Genomic DNA, 17,446 nt, shown 5'->3' with positions numbered 1-17,446 from the left:
TTGCGGCGGCTATACCTAATCTTAATACATTGCGGCGGCTAGACCTAATCTTAATACATTGCGGCGGCTATACCTAATCTTAATACATTGCGGCGGCTATACCTAATCTTAATACATTGCGCCGGCTATACCTAATCTTAATACATTGCGGCGGCTATACCTAATCTTAATACATTGCGGCGGCTATACCTAATCTTAATACATTGCGGCGGCTATACCTAATCTTAATACATTGCGGCGGCTATACCTAATCTTAATACATTGCGGCGGCTATACCTAATCTTAATACATTGCGGCGGCTATACCTAATCTTAATACAGTGCGGCGGCTATACCTAATCTTAATACATTGCGGCGGCTATACCTAATCTTAATACATTGCGGCGGCTATACCTAATCTTAATACATTGCGGCGGCTATACCTAATCTTAATACATTGCGGCGGCTATACCTAATCTTAATACATTGCGGCGGCTATACCTAATCTTAATACATTGCGGCGGCTATACCTAATCTTAATACATTGCGGCGGCTATACCTAATCTTAATACATTGCGGCGGCTATACCTAATCTTAATACATTGCGGCGGCTATACCTAATCTTAATACATTGCGGCGGCTATACCTAATCTTAATACATTGCGGCGGCTATACCTAGTCTTAATATATTGCGGCAGCTATACCTAATCTTAAAACATTGCGCTGGTTATACCAATAAACATGTTGAAATTTACTGCGAGGGGAATTATCCGTTAATTCCCGCTACCTGTACAATTTCCCGCCTGTACAATTCCCGTGCGCGCTGCCTGTACATTTCCCCGCCTGTACAATTCCCGTGCGCGCTGCCTGTACAATTCCCCGCATGTACAATTCCCTGCGCGGAAAGGCCAATGACCGGCTCCCAAAAATGCGGCTGATCTACTCACACTATACTACTATTACCCTGGTCCCTATACTTAATCTTAATACGTTGCGGCGGCTATTCCTAATCTTAATACGTTGCGGCGGCTATTCCTAATCTTAATACGTTGCGGCGGCTATTCCTAATCTTAATACGTTGCGGCGGCTATTCCTAATCTTATTACGTTGCGGCGGCTACTCCTAATCTTAATACGTTGCGGCGGCTATTCCTAATCTTAATACGTGTCGGCCGCTATAACTAATCCTAATACGTGGCGGCCGCTATTACTAATCTTAATACATGTACGCCTATACCCTATCTTAATACATTAGTGTAGACCCTCTCTCAAAAATTACTCCTATACACTATCTTAATACATGGGGTCTACACCCCCCCCCCCGGGGAGACTTGCTCACCCTATTACTACTTATTACATTGGATCGTTTCCAGCAGATTGTGTTCCAAGGCTACCCACATTCAGTTTTGCTATCATCAACACTTCTCAGAGCAGTGAAGCTGGAGAGCATTGGATAATGATTGCTTGACTCAATCGAACTTATTACTATGCTGATTCTTTGGCTCGTCCAATCACAAAATACAAATTTTTGAATAAAAATTATCAGAAAATGATACAACAACCAGTTCAGAAAACTGATAATTTGTGTGGGTTTTACACAATATTTGCAGCATTTCAACTATTTAAATTTTTTCAAACAAAACTGAACAAGGTTCATGACGTTCATGTTTTAAACTTTATAAGTAATTATATGTGAATTAGATAAATTAAATGTAAAATAAGTCGAAGTGTAATAAAGTCGACAGTAGTTTTTTTCTAAATTCCTTAATTCTTCGTTAGTTACTCAAATTTTTGCTGTCGACTTTATTAACTACTCGGCTAAATGTACTTTAATACTCTTTTCTTTTGTACTATCATCATGTAAACATTTGATTAAATTTGTATTTGCATGTGCTTAATTTGTACTGTGTCTCTTATTTTGTACTTATTAATTCAATTTTTTTTTCTTTTATGTAACTTTTTTCCATGTTATGAGCGCGTAAAAGTCCACTAGTACTGTGACAATGCCAGATCAGCAAGAGATAGTTTCGATCTACCGACCTCTGGGTTATGAGCCCAGCACGCTTCCGCTGCGCCATCTTGCTATTTAGGGTCGGCTATACCTAATCTTAATACATTGCGGCGGCTATACCTAATCTTAATACATTGCGGCGGCTATACCTAATCTTAATACATTGCGGCGGCTATACCTAATCTTAATACATTGCGGCGGCTATACCTATTCTTAATACATTGCGGCGGCTATACCTAATCTTAATACATTGCGGCGGCTATACCTAATCTTAATACATTGCGGCGGCTATACCTAATCTTAATACATTGCGGCGGCTATACCTAATCTTAATACATTGCGGCGGCTATACCTACTCTTAATACATTGCGGCGGCTATACCTAATCTTAATACATTGCGGCGGCTATACCTAATCTTAATACAGTGCGGCGGCTATACCTAATCTTAATACATTGCGGCGGCTATACCTAATCTTAATACATTGCGGCGGCTATAACTAATCTTAATACATTGCAGCGGCTATACCTAATCTTAATACATTGCGGCGGCTATACCTAATCTTAATACATTGCGGCGGCTATATCTAATCTTAATACATTGCGGCGGCTATACCTAATCTTAATACATTGCGGCGGCTATACCTAATCTTAATACATTGCGGCGGCTATACCTAATCTTAATACATTGCGGCGGCTATACCTAATCTTAATACATTGCGGCGGCTATACCTAATCTTAATACATTGCGGCGGCTATACCTAGTCTTAATATATTGCGGCGGCTATACCTAATCTTAATACATTGCGGCGGCTAGACCTAATCTTAATACATTGCGGCGGCTATACCTAATCTTAATACATTGCGGCGGCTATACCTAGTCTTAATATATTGCGGCGGCTATAACTAATCTTAAAACATTGCGCTGGTTATACCAATAAACATGTTGAAATTTACTGCGAGGGGAATTATCCGTTAATTCCCGCTACCTGTACAATTTCCCGCCTGTACAATTCCCGTGCGCGCTGCCTGTACATTTCCCCGCCTGTACAATTCCCGTGCGCGCTGCCTGTACAATTCCCCGCATGTACAATTCCCTGCGCGGAAAGGCCAATGACCGGCTCCCAAAAATGCGGCTGATCTACTCACACTATACTACTAATACCCTGGTCCCTATACTTAATCTTAATACGTTGCGGCGGCTATTCCTAATCTTAATACGTTGCGGCGGCTATTCCTAATCTTAATACGTTGCGGCGGCTATTCCTAATCTTAATACGTTGCGGCGGCTATTCCTAATCTTATTACGTTGCGGCGGCTATTCCTAATCTTAATACGTTGCGGCGGCTATTCCTAATCTTAATACGTGTCGGCCGCTATAACTAATCCTAATACGTGGCGGCCGCTATTACTAATCTTAATACATGTACGCCTATACCCTATCTTAATACATTAGTGTAGACCCTCTCTCAAAAATTACTCCTATACCCTATCTTAATACATGGGGTCTACACCCCCCCCCCCCCCCCCCGGGAGACTTGCTCACCCTATTACTACTTATTACATTTTTGCGGTTAACTTTTGTGAACTATATTATCCGCTATGCTGTATAACACCGTTGCATTACTCGATACTCAATACATTCAAAGACTTAATCGTTCAGATTTGCTGAATAACAAACTGCTTTGCTTCAATAAAGCAAAAATCCTAAATTTCAGATATCTAAATAATCTCAAATTGGAGGTTATTCGATTATATCTCCTTATCCACAAATGCTAATGAGGTAAAATTCCACAGAGTTATAAACGCTAGAAAGGCCTACTATCCGATGAAAACATAGACAGCGGTTGCTGAACAGCGCTGTGTGGGGCTACCTTTTTTATTTTATACCCAATCTTAGTACATGGACAACTTTTCCAATGTTGAATAACTCCATAAGTAATGAACCAAAACTGAGCAAACTTAGCAGTGAACAATACTGTTATAAAATAATGAAGCGCAAAAGAACAAATAATCAAACGAAAAAAAAACAAAAAAGAACTCTAATGGTTGAATGATCCTTACACGAGAAAAAACACAATAATTTTTACCTCGGGTTTGCAGATTCTGAGTTTCGCTTCTCAATTGGCTTCATTAACCACCATTATTAAAACTGTGCTAGGCTTTGAATTAATATGATCTACAGAAACAGAACGAGTGCAGGTGTTCTGCACGCAAAAAAAATTTTTTGGACCGAAAAGAACCCTTTGATCTCAAAAACAAAATTTGAGAAAACGAGAATCCAAAACCTTATATTTTCAATTTGTCTCAATGGCTCCATTTGGACGTGGGGTAATTTTGAGATGAGAACAAACTAATCTCTGCTGGTTTTGTGTTTTAACCGATGCTATTATGACTTTGACACCACGATTCTTCAAAAAAAACCGTGTGCGTTATTGATGCTCGTCAGTCGTTGTATTTTCCTGAGGTTGTTTAGCATTACACCTTTAAGAGTTGAAGAATTCCACCGAAATTGCAATTGCACTACTATACAGAATTTGATAGGAAGGAATGGTCTTCTGGAAGCAAAAGATTGTTTCATGAGCCAAAAAAACACTTTGATATTAAAAACAAAATTTGAAGAAAAACTATTGAGAAGCCAAAATTTCATATCTTTAATTTGTTTAAAAATTTCACTGAAACGGTACAACAACCTCAGATGCATTTGAACTCTGTTAAAAATTTTCAAAAAGAACTGATGACACTAAGCAAGTGTACTATATTTTTGTCTAATGCTCTAAATTCATATGGTCGTTTCCAGCAAAACTTGTTACATAAAAGATTTCTGGCATTCCTGATATCTGGGAAGAACAAGATACCAAGACCAGTGGATGGATTCCTGTAGCAGAGTTTTATAAATGGCAGGTAGGATCTCTTTTAGGGTGAAATAAAAAATAATCTGTTGAGCGGTTCTTTAAATTGTGATTTTGATATGAGAAGTTTTCATAAGAGACTTTTATGATTTATGGGTAAATACCTGTATTTGTTATTCTTTTATTGTTTTTTGTCATGTTATGAGATTAAAGATCTCTGTTCCTGTTGAAAAAAATCTAATTGAACGTATGTAGAACTTTCAATGAATTGCTAACGGTCTTAATGTCTTAAATATGTTTCCCGCAAAATGAATTCTGGAATTTGGTTCATATTTTTGAAGTCGTATAAGAAATTATTAAAAACAACAGTTCTCATTGACCTCATTTGGAGGTGAGATCTTGTTAAGATGGGAACCAAACATAAATGGTTGCTTGTTTTGTGCTTTAAGCGATGCTTTTACGGCTTTGGCACCATGATTTTTCAAAAAATATATTGAGTTTTAGATGCTGGTCAGTATTTATGGTACTTTTTGTTGTCATTTGGCATTTTCCCTTTAAAAGCTGTAGAAACCGACTGAACTCGCAATTGCACGACTATACAGAATTTGTTTCGGAGGAATGGTCCTCTGTACCCATAAACATATTTATGATCTTCTGAATCCTTTTATACCGAAAAAAAATTTGGAGAAAAATTGTCGAAAATGAAGAATTTTATATCTTCAAATTGTTAAAAAATGTCACCGAAACGGTACAAAAGCCGCAGACCTAATTGAACTGAGTCAAAGATTGTCAAAAAGAAATGCTGACATTAAGCAAGTTTAGCAAAGTTTTGTCTTACTCCAAAAGGCCGTTTCCAGACACATTTATTAAATAACAGATTTCTGGCATCCTTGAAATCTGGGGGAGAAAATTATAACTCGACTAGTGGATGGTTTCCGCCAAGCAGACAATCTTAAAAATGCCTAGCGCCAAAGCAAGACATAATTCCGTCCAGTAACTTCAATGTTCATTAACTAATGAATGTATATAATATTACTGTCAGATGGAAGGCTAAAATCAGCTTTTTTGTTTTTGGAATAATCAGATTTGAAACACAATTTTAGAGAGTTTCTCAGGCAGTAAAGCAAATAATATCAAAAATAAAAAACTAAAATGACGAAAGCTCAGAGCTAAAGTATTTGAAATAATCACCCGGGTCGAGATTTTTCACGAAAAGTATGCAAGAAATGCGCTCACAAGCGCTGAAAAAATATATTTTTCAGCAAATAAATGTTACAAAATTATCCAACTAATATGTTGTATTTTCAACACATTTTTTACACAATTTCAGCACGTGTCAACTCATTTATTTCTTACATATTTCAGTTTTTCACCACCAATCTAACATTTTTGGCACTTAGAGCACTTACCTTAAACATTTTCAATTTTTTTCGATATTTTTTCTACATCTGTATATACAGAAGCAGCACCAGAGCAAGACTAAATAGCATTGCAGTTCAACATAAAAACAGTTGGGAATCTGCCAAAGGTCTCAAGTATTTTGTCAACTCTTAAGATAAAGCAGTTATCGGAGCTGGAGTATATAGACAATTTACCTGATTGAATCAAACCAGGCAGCTTAAGCATAATTGTCCTCCTTCCGTTAAATGAAAGTGTGACGCTTTTCAGTTGTTCTGTTTTTCAAAAACATGAATTACCATTAGAAAAACAGCGCAGGTTTTTGATTGGTTAATGGCTCTACAAAGTTGCAAAAGATGAAAAACCGTACACACTGACTACGTTATAGGCAACAGTGAGCAATAATATTGCACGTAAAATTTTATGTGAAGGATGTGCTGAAAGCGCTGAAATTCTCTTTTTTTTCTGAAGTGCTAAAATTATGTAAGAATTGTGCTGAACTTTTGAAGTGTTGACTTTATGTAAGGAATGTGCTGAAAGTGGAATTTTGAATACGGGATTTTTTGAATTGCTAAAATTTTGTAGGCGAAGTGCTGAATAATGTGCTGAAATTATGTAAGAAATGCGTTGACAAGTGCTAAAATATTTTTATTCAGCACTTTCAGCGCCTAAAATTAAACTTTCAGCACATTGAGCATATTTTTTACAAAATTTCAGCGCATTCAGTGCATCTCTTACAAAGTTTTTTGCCCACTCCTGCTAACATCTTGACCCGGTCAGCGGTGATTTCTTTTTATGTAACATCAACACTAAAAATCGGTAAACTATATGATATCAAATCTAATGTGTAAGGGGTGCATATTTGCAGTAAGACAAACGCCGAATAAGCGCAAACTAAGTAAGCAACTCTAAAAATGGCAAAATTGTGTTTTATCCCGAGGACGACTCTTACATAAATTCAACGCATACGCATAACCTTACATATCTGGAGAACCTATTAATTATAACAAGTAATCATTTTTTCGCCAAGTCTTGTTCTATCACCTTTGTCGTTTCGTGCTTGCGATCTCTGGAGCACAATAGTCATGTGGATGTAGGCGTAGAACATAAAGAGGGTGGGTAGCACCAATTGACCAATCAGAGCCCAGGTGCCGGCCCAGGTGATGAACTCCTTGTTGTATGTTATCACACAGTAGTCGTCCTCGGGAGTGTAGAAGTATATATCATACATAACAGCTAAAAATGCCACAAAAATGCAGTCAAGGAAACGTTTTTTTTTTTAATTTTTGAAATACAAAACGTTGAAAACGGCTGCGTAATGATCGTTCAACAACCGGTGAGAGCTATTGGTGAAAATCAAGTTAATTTTCTCATTTTTGAAACCGAGCATTGACAATAATCTGGCGTAGTCAAATTTTGACAACGTTTCTCATTGTGTTTCATTTACAGTTATTTCATCTAGAGTTACAGCTAATTTATTTCATAATCCTAATTATTGGCTGTATTGACCTGAGAGTCTTGCTAGTTGATTAATTCTTTATTGCTTTCAATTGTTAGATATGAGTTGAACAATAACAACTCACGGAATGGAGGAACGATCCATGAGAGAACAAGTGCGACACCCAAGCATGTTCTGTCGTCTCGTATTCTAATTCTGTATGTGACAGGAAACAGAGTGGAGATGTATCTCTCGATTGCAATAAGGAGCAGGTTGAAAATAGAGGCACTGATGAACACCCAAGTAGCGTAGAGACTACAGAAGAAAATGCAGAAGGCCTTCGCTCTGCTTCCAGTACCATCTGGTTTGTAGATTCCAGGGATACCGTCCGATATCAGCAACGAAACGGCAGTAACTGAAAACAAAACTAGTCCCAAAGAAAAAATTGTATCCCTCCTAGGCTTCTACCTATGGTAAAACCATGTTCGACCGAAGAAAGAAAGGGAAATTTGCTCGGATATTTTGACAAAGATACGGACATTTTGCCACTATAGACATTTGCTCGACCCAAAAAAATTAAGCTGGAGTTTTCTCGATCAAACTTGGGCTCTGGATTTTTACTCGACCGTAAATTTTGAGGATTAAAAATTGAGTCGAGCAGCAGTCAAACCTAGGTCAATAATCTTTTCATGGGTATTTTTTGACCAGGTCAAATTTATTGTCAAGTCATGGCTCAAGCAAAAGTCTTTTCATGAGTCAGCATTTTTGCTCAAAAAAATTACGTGAATTTTTATTGCTCACTGTTGCTTATAATGTAGCTCCTTCATCTCGTGCGATTCTGAAGATCCATCGATTCTGAAGAACCATCAACCGTCTTAGAAATAACTTTAAAAAAACAAAAAGACAAACATTACAATATCAAGTAAAACATTTGATGGCGACTAAAAAAACTGCCCTGCTTTCTCATTAATATTCTTATTCTTAGTCAGTTTACAGATTTCTGATGCAAACGCACTACAATTTGTTAAGATTAACTAAAGGCAAAATAAGTTGTCAAGGATCTATATATTACCTACCGTATGAGCATCCAAAAATATCTGATAACTGGAGAAACATTTGTTCTATAAGTTTCACAAATTTGGAAAAAAAGCATACAGAAAAACAAAAATAAACAAGCGACTACAAATAAGAAATCAGCATCAAAAATAATTGTAATTTAAAGAGAACATGAGGCTTTTGTTTAGAAACGTTTTACTAATCTATTCAATTGAAAAAAAACTGAAACACTACAACTTCTCTTGTTTTTCTTTAAAAAAGTTTCGAAATAATATTAGAAGTGGACTTCAAAAAAAGATAAAATATTAGTTGAAGAAAACGTTTAACGTATCAAGAATCCCACAGCGAAGTTGATTTAAACTTAGAAAATGATTGAAAAGAATTGATTTATCGTATATTTATCTGATGCTGATTTCTCCCACCACGTGCTTAGTTCACTTGTATGGCCATAACACCCTGGACGTTAAAACAAGATCTGGAAGTTTTTTTAAGAGCAACATAAATTTCGTAAACCTTGCTACTCCTACTTTAAACTTTGGTGCTAAACTAAGTTTTGTGTCTTGCTCTTTCAATCTGATATTGGACATATATAAAGATGATTTTGAGCCTTCTTCGCCCTTAAACCCAGCTCACAATCTTGACCTTTTATGCAGCTCTCCGGCCAATCTCTATATTTTAGCTTAAAATAGCTTTTTGTTACTCTCTCTCTCTCTTTGCGGAATTTATTCTTTCACTTAGATAAAACCGCTTTTCATTCAACCTGAGAATTCTAGGGCATAACATTTTCTAAATAAAACTCTATCTTTGTTGACGGTCAAAATCTTTTTTCTGCTTAGTACCTTTTGTTGTCCCAAATTTTTAACCAGTTCAAACAACGATGGATCAACAGACAGTGAAGCTGCTGACCTACACAGGACTTTCCAATCTGGAGAACAAGATTTGTTGCGATGATGCAGACTGAGGGACTCTACAAAGAACTACTGGGGACATCGGAGCAAACCAACTCAATTAGCCTGTACCAGTGGCCAATGGGGCCAGCAACGAGTACGAAAAGGAATAAAAGGTGCTGAAGGACGCATATGAGAAAGAAGTTGCAGTCATCAAGGAAAAACAAACAAAGTGTGGTGCCATCTGACATTGACTCTAGATGCAACAACTCTCATGCTGATGAAACATGATTGTGTGGGAGATGAAGCCATTGGAGACGAACCAAAGGCTTGAAAAAAATTGTAAGAGATTTCAGAGGGTGGTGACGCTCACAATATTGACTTTGGTGGCACGTTTGGCACAAATGCAGCTTGAAGGATCTGAAGATCTGAACAGTTTCTTCTTAAAAGGACAAGAACTGATCACAAGGCGTCAATAACCAGGAAAATCAGTCTCATAAAACCTCTTCAACGCTTTAGTTCTCAATGGTCTTCCAATGAGGCACAAAAATTTTTCTGTAGGAAAACTCCAATCCCTTGACAAACTTGGCAGAGTTAAAGAAAACTGCCATGAGAGCACAGCACAAAGACACTTGAGACAAATTTGTTCTTTAGCACTCACAGTGAAGCCTGATTTCAAGAATGGACTCAAGTAATTGAACTGCTTTATGCGGGATCCTTCTACATTTTGTCAATGACTGCTGGATAACGGAGACAGCGTGATGCAGCAAGTGTGTTGAGAAGGCTCACCTAGAAAAAGCCCTCAATATACAAGGTCGCGGAGGCAAACATAAATCAGTGGCAATGGGTGAAGCATTGGCCACAAGAGACGAGGGAAACTGGGTGGCTATCACCCGGTGATTGCCTCTTACCCAAGCATGCTAGTGGACCGTTGTTGTATATATCACAGTGAAAGAACATCGATGCGTTCCTTTGTACTTAATGAATTAATGGTCAATAATCTCAACGGAGAACAGTCAAGAGTAGCAGGCAGAAACTGTGCGAAGATCAGCATACCCTCAAATTGAGGCAAATTTAAATGCGAACTTATGAATGTTGTGTCTGTGCCTGAATGTCCTTCAAACCTCCATCAGTCTCGAGATGAATGGAGTGGGAACGTAGCTTCAGTTTCGAGAAAGACAACAGTTGCGTGAAAGTCCATAAAGGAACCCGAGTCATGCTCAATCGAGATAATTTTGTTTTACTTACCCTGCAGCGTTCTAGAGTTCAAGATGTGTTCTAACAGCGTAAAACTTGAGAGTGCAAGGAAGTGGCACAGACGACTGGGTCGTTTGAATCTAACGGACGTGGCCAGGAACGCGCCAAAGACATTGTGGCAACTCGATGATGTATGTAATGTGTGCGCAATTACCAAGATAACAGAGAAACCAGTACCAAGAGGGAAAGAGGCCCACCTAGAAGCTGGAGATGGTGTTCACAGACGTGATGGGAGTTTTCAGAGTAGAGTCACTGTAAGGGTTCCGGCTCTACATTATTAGCAGACGAGTGCATAAAGTTTGTGCTTGTGGACTCGCTTACGGCAAAGACTGAAGCACCGGCCAGCTTCAAGAAGATTGATTTCAGTGTGAGGAAGACCATGAAGCTGAGACAAGACAATGCAAAGGAGTTTCTCTCAAACCAATTTGAGACGTTCTATTTAGATTCAGGCATTCTAAAGGAGAAGACCACACCAACGATGCCACAACAGAATAGGTTAACTAAGAGGTCAACAGGACATTGCTGAAGATGGCAAGGAGTTTGCTAATTTACTCAGAGCTTCCCAAGATGATGTGGGAAGCAGAAATTCTGCACGCATCGCGGACCAAAAACTGGGTTGTAAGACAACGAAAAGACAGATGTCCAGCAGATCTTGTGCGAGGTATGAAACCTAAGCCTCCATTTAGTAAACTATCTAATTCCGCTTGCACCCTCTTCACAAGGGAGAGAGAGAGAGAAGTCAGCAAATTCGAACCCAACCTGTAATCAGAGTAACTCAGAGTCACTAGATGACCGTGACACATAAGACTTGGCCACAGAAACTTCTGACATCCATGAAGACTCACCTCAGCAAGTAGAGAAAGCACAGCCCAGACGAAGGACACGAGCAAGGAAAGACAAAACAGAACCCATATTGCTGTAATTGAGGTTGACTAGCTATACTAAAACAATTTACAAAGCCAGGCAAGGTGATTATTGGGAGTAGTGCAACCGGTCAATGAAAATTGATGTCAAAGACCTCAAATACAACGAGACTTGGGACCAAATAGTGAAACAACCAACAGACAAGGACGTCATTCAAGGCAAACTGGCTACAAGTTAAAATAGGACCTAGTGGTCAGGTCGACAAATATAAAGCATGCTAAATGACAGAGGCCTCCAAACAAGTGAGACGAACAGGGTCATGCCATGCAACAGTTTGATTTCAAGACGGCTTTGCTGTACTGACCAAGAGGAGAAGAAATGTATCTGAAGCAAACACAGGAGTTCCTGAAAAAAGGATCAGATGGAAGGAAATTAAAATGCCGTCAGAAAAAAAAACAATTTATGGTTTATTACAGGCGGGTCTATTACAAGCTGCTAACAACTGATACAATGAGTTGCCTAAGCAGGAAAATTTAAAGCTTGATTGCCTGATAGCCATTCCGCATGAACGACATAGGAAGACTACACTGGTTTCTGGGCCTAAGAGTCAGACGAAACGAGGGCAAAGTAACAATCGACCAGCAATGCTCCCAAGAAACAATGCTTAAGCGGTTTAAATGGGGATCAGTGGAAACCCTCAAGGACTCCAACTGAGTTGAACTTAAAACTTCAGGCGGCACAGAACGGACACGAAGTAGTGGATCAAATGATCTACAGAAGCCTGGTGGATCACTTCTTCATCCAGCCAAACAGGCTAAACCAGACATCGCGTTAACAGTCAGCAATCTTTCCAGTCATAAGAATACACCTACCAACCAACAGTGGCTTTGCGGAAAACAGCTCTTACATTATGTTCAAGGTTCATAAGGTTTAAAACATACTTAAATAAAAGACGCTAATTATGAATTAGTGGAGAAGTTGATGCAGAATGGCCAGGTGATCAGAACAACAGAAAATCAACAACTGTCGCTTACTTCGAGCTCAATGGACGTAGGGCAGCAATTAGCTGGGGTATAAAGAAGCAAGCTACATTCTCTTTTTCTTGATCAGAGGCAAAATATGAGGGCAAGGCAATATCAGTTTAAGAGTCACCGTGCTTAAATAAATTCCTAGAAGATTGTGAAATCCAATGGAAACCTTCAGTAGCAATTGTAGAGGACAACCAGAGTTGTATCAGACTTTACCCAAAAACCAGTCAAGCACAAGAGGAGCAGGCGCATGGGGAAAAAATCAAATTTATTCGGGACAAGCCGGAAGATGGAACTATTCCTTTTCCCTACGTTCCTACTGACAAAACGGCAGCGGTCTTCAACACGATACCCTTTCCCGAATCGATGTTGGAAAATTTCAGAAATTTTAATGGGAGCCGACGCGAGTGGATTTAAAATAACAGACTGTTTGAAATGAATCTCAGATAAAGCGATTCTTAATTCAGTTTCCACTGATTTAGATTGTTATAAATGGAACCATTTTAACTTATCTATATCGGATGCTAAGTCCTCCCACCACATGTTCATCTTACTTATATCATTGTGACACTCTGAAAGTGCTAACAATTTCCCTTTTTTTAAAACCAGACCACGTTTTGGAATCCCAACTATGAAAATCATGGTGCAAAGATTTATTTAGGATCTTATATTTTTCCCAAAATTTAACTAAGAAAAACAATCACTGACATGCGACAAACCATATATACTGGATTCAAAAAGTTCAAAAACACTAATAATCTCACGAAAGGATTCATCAGCTGTTTGTATATCGCGACAAAATTGAATTGAAACTATCCATAAGATAGCCAAAAACTAATGGTCAGTTACTGAAAGAGAACTTGACTTGACAAGGTAAGTAACATTAGTAATATTATTGTCTTATCTTCTCCTCTTGTCTGAAAGGCAAATAAATTTTGTAGCTATGAATAGTTCTCGAATTCGTGACTAAAAATAGATTATTAGTCAACTTGATATTATAATAGTCTTCCCCCTAATATTAGACAACTTCGAGGTCCTCCTTGAAAAGAGAGTAACAAACGTTTGGAAATAATTTTTGAAGGACCCAAGGGTAATTCATGCGCAAGATGTCATTTGAAGCATGAGATTTATTTTTAACTTAATTCGCAATTCTTCACTCTGTTCATCAAAAATCGGGTCCCGAATTTTAAACCGCCTAAAGTAAAGAAGGTCAAACACTACAAACACATATTTCATTAGGTCTTTTAAAAATAAAGATCAGCTTTAAACTGCGCATTGCCTTTTTCTCAAAGGCATTTTTTCTTGTGTGTTGGAGGAAATTAACTCTTTCTTTAATTATTCGTTGGTCAAAAAACCAAAACTCCCAATCAAATCATGTAGTTCACTGAAACGATGCCATACTCACATTGTATAAAAGATTATGCTACGTAAAAAAGAAAGTATTCATCACTTAAATAGAAAACTGATAAAAATTTCAACTTAGAATTGTGTTTTTATCGCAAGCAAACCAAAACAATTTGTTAGGATAAATTTTGCGAAGATCACGACTGCCAACATTCAACTATTAACAGTACCGAAAACATAGTTTTTTTAACGACTTAACAAAGCAATAGATTTTTCTAGCAGAAATCTCTTTTAACGCTAAAGTTGTGACGGAAGAATTGTCACAAATTAAATCTGGCACAAACTCTTTTGAACAGATAACACCATCACTCCTTAGAGCTTCAGCGCCGTACAACAAACTGCCTCTTGTATATACTAAGCAGCCTTATTAAGACTTGCCAATTGCCAAATGTGTGGAAATTGTACACCTGCATCTTAGTCACAAATATGGTAGCCAAATGGAAATTACGAATTAAAGACCAATTGCATTAATCTGTGCAATTTCCAATAGTTTTTGAAACATGGGTTTACAAAAAAAATTAAGAAGGCGTTCTAAGGGACACTCTGCACTGAGCAATACGGTTTTCGGTAAAAAGCATTCAACAGTCCCCAGATGTCACTGTGTTGTGAAAACTTAATAAGCTTCAGATAAGAATTCATCCCCGATAACAATTTATTTGGATATTTCTAAATCATTTCATACAATACAATTTACTAATGTTCTTCAAAAACCCGCTCGTTTTTGTGTTTGACGAAATTAATTTTTGTTGAAAATTTTTTAGTGAGAAACTTTTCTCACAAATTTCAAGCAGGGGTCCTCAGAGATCAAATTTGCCTCCTTTTTGCTCTTCGTGTACGTAAATTATCTACCTGGTCAAATTATTCATGAAACTTTCCTTTATGCCGTTCATACGAAATTAAAAGGACAGATTTCAAAAGATGAAGAGTTTCAGTTTCACATAAATAGACCTATCAAAAAGCCTCGCTCAAACAAATTAAATTTCAACTTCGACAAAGTCAGTATTCTCGAGTTCTCATAGAAAAATACGAACGATTCGTCCACAATTATTTGCAAAAGTATTGCTATCAAAATCGAAAAGCAAATAAAAAGCCTCGGAATAATTTTTACAACCAGCATGACTTGGAGTTGTCACCTCAATATGGCCTTTAAGAAATGATTCCAGAAACTGAATCATCTAAGAAGAGTAATACAAAAACCACAAAAGAAACTGGCAAATGAACATTGGTGACATTATATATATTAGCAGCGGTCTCTTTGTATCAAATGTCTGGAAACCAGGACTTCTGTACCTTCAACGCTTGGAGAGACTGCAAAAATCATGTTTAAAATCAATCTAACTTGCCGTTCAATTTAGGGTGACAAGGAAAACATTAAGAGCCTCATTCGCAATCTCCCTTTATCAGTCAGTTAATTTCTAGTTCTTAACAACCTAATTCTGCTTAAAGATTTTTTTGGATTTAACTTCTAAGAAAGCTTCAAACCACTGGTGAATAAATTCTGGTTGTGCAAAGACCCCATCAAGTGAAAATTTTTTTTGAAGCCAGAACAAATTTTTTTGAAACGTTCCGCAGTTATTTACTTTAAAGGAGCAGCCCGATTCAATAGTTCTTTGTCTCAACTAAGGAATCTTTTAAACTATTCACCACACAAAATTCCATGTCGGTTTCAAAGAAAAGTGCAAAAAACATTTTGGAAGGGGAAGCAATGAAAAGATTCAAATATAAAAGAAACCCTTCAGGATGGAAAATTATCGAGACAAATTATTTTTTTTAAAACTTTATATTCCTCTAATCTGAGGACTACCACGCTGGTTGTAACTATTTGTTTGAATGCATTATTATTATTATTATATTTAAGCTGAAACTTGCAGAAACATACACGGGCAATCGTTTTTTTCCATATTGTGAGGTGCAAAAAATGTGTGTATTTTGAGAGTAAGGAATTACATTAATTAAATTAATGTCACCAAAATGAGTTGCATTCTCAAACTCTTGAAACCGCGCAGTTCAGTACTATAATAAACCCACAAATGTCGGAAGAATTGCTCCTGAACGACAGGCGAGGCAATTTAATTCATGGTCTTTAGTCGATAACAACTTTTCTTTATGGGTGCAAAAAACTTTCACGTCACTGGGCTTCGTACCACTGGCCTCTCGATCAATGGCCACCAGCACTAACCACTGCGTTACGAGTCACTTACTTTTGCTATGCTGCAACCGATTTTATATTAGCAACTTCGAAGCACTAGCGATTACTCAAAAATGATGAACGAAAGCGTGAAAAAGTCACTTGAGAAGTCAAAGAATGTTCTAAAAGAAAAGCGCAAATTTGTCAAGCGAAAAATTTGAATTAAAAAAGACGCAAACATTTACAATAATTGCTATGAACTTCGTTCAAGAGCAGTTAAAAATTACTTATGATTTGCGAACCTTATAACTTTTGGAAATTTTTATTCTTAAAGCAGTTCGGAAGATTATAATACGCTCTTCGTCTTTCTTACTTCGAAACTTGGAAAAGAAAATGGGCAGCAATTATTCTCTTCACCAATCCTTTCTCAATGTCAACGAATTGCGTTTTTGCTCGAATAAATTTTTAAAACGTTCAAGTCGATTTAATGGAAACGGACACATTTAAGAATCAAATTTTTGCACTGAATGTCACTGCATGAGTGTCAGCTAAGCAAGCTGATTAGCTTTGAAATCTGACGTCCGCAATCGCAGCAACACAACAACCATCATCACACAGTTAAGATTACAGGGGCTGAACCCACACAACGTAGTTGAACTAACGTAAGTCCACGATTGCCAAATTAGTGATGATGCAGTGTGCCGGATATCGCGATACTCTTCTGGACACAAAGAGATAAATGACCAACCCGTTTCCAAATAGTGAGAGGAAAACTATGACCCAGATAATGACCAACTCAATCCAGTCTTTGTTAGTTGTATAGCACTTCTCGTGTTGATGATAATGATGCTCCGAGTGCTCAGTTGAGGTGGCCACCTCGAATTGACTATCGAAAAACTCCATGATATCCGTCCTTAATCAAATGATTAACCGAAACATTACAGAACCAAAACAGTTGGTATTTCTTACTTAATTAAATATAGCCACTTCTTATTATGATCAAAGTGCCGTTTCAGCAATTGAAGAACATAGTTGGATGGCGAACTCAATTTTAGTCTTTCTGTGATTGTCGAAAGTGTTGACTTGTTTTCGACGAGGTTGTCTAATTAAATACATTTCATCAAAGATTGAATCAATATTGCTGAATAT

General features: G+C 37.6%; 1 protein-coding gene across 1 annotated transcript in view; it reads right to left on the bottom strand.

The window, feature by feature from the left end:
• Positions 1-17,395, bottom strand: part of LOC142335374 (histamine H2 receptor-like) — a 42,031-nt gene extending 24,636 nt beyond the window's left edge. Inside the window, exons 1-3 of the mRNA XM_075383838.1 lie at positions 16,960-17,395; positions 7,819-8,088; positions 7,280-7,471 (exon numbers count right to left, since the gene is read on the bottom strand). Of these exons, the coding sequence (XP_075239953.1) occupies positions 7,280-7,471; positions 7,819-8,088; positions 16,960-17,200 (703 nt within the window). The 5' untranslated portion in view covers positions 17,201-17,395. The remainder of the gene's footprint in view (positions 1-7,279; positions 7,472-7,818; positions 8,089-16,959) is intronic.
• Positions 17,396-17,446: the final 51 nt, after the last annotated feature.

Source organism: Convolutriloba macropyga, chromosome 2 (genome assembly GCF_964194025.1).
Source record: "Convolutriloba macropyga chromosome 2, txConMacr16.3, whole genome shotgun sequence".
NCBI classification, from domain to species: domain Eukaryota; kingdom Metazoa; phylum Xenacoelomorpha; order Acoela; family Convolutidae; genus Convolutriloba; species Convolutriloba macropyga.
The sequence above is the reverse complement of the archived record's forward strand: the minus strand, read 5'-3'. Positions and strand labels throughout refer to the sequence as shown.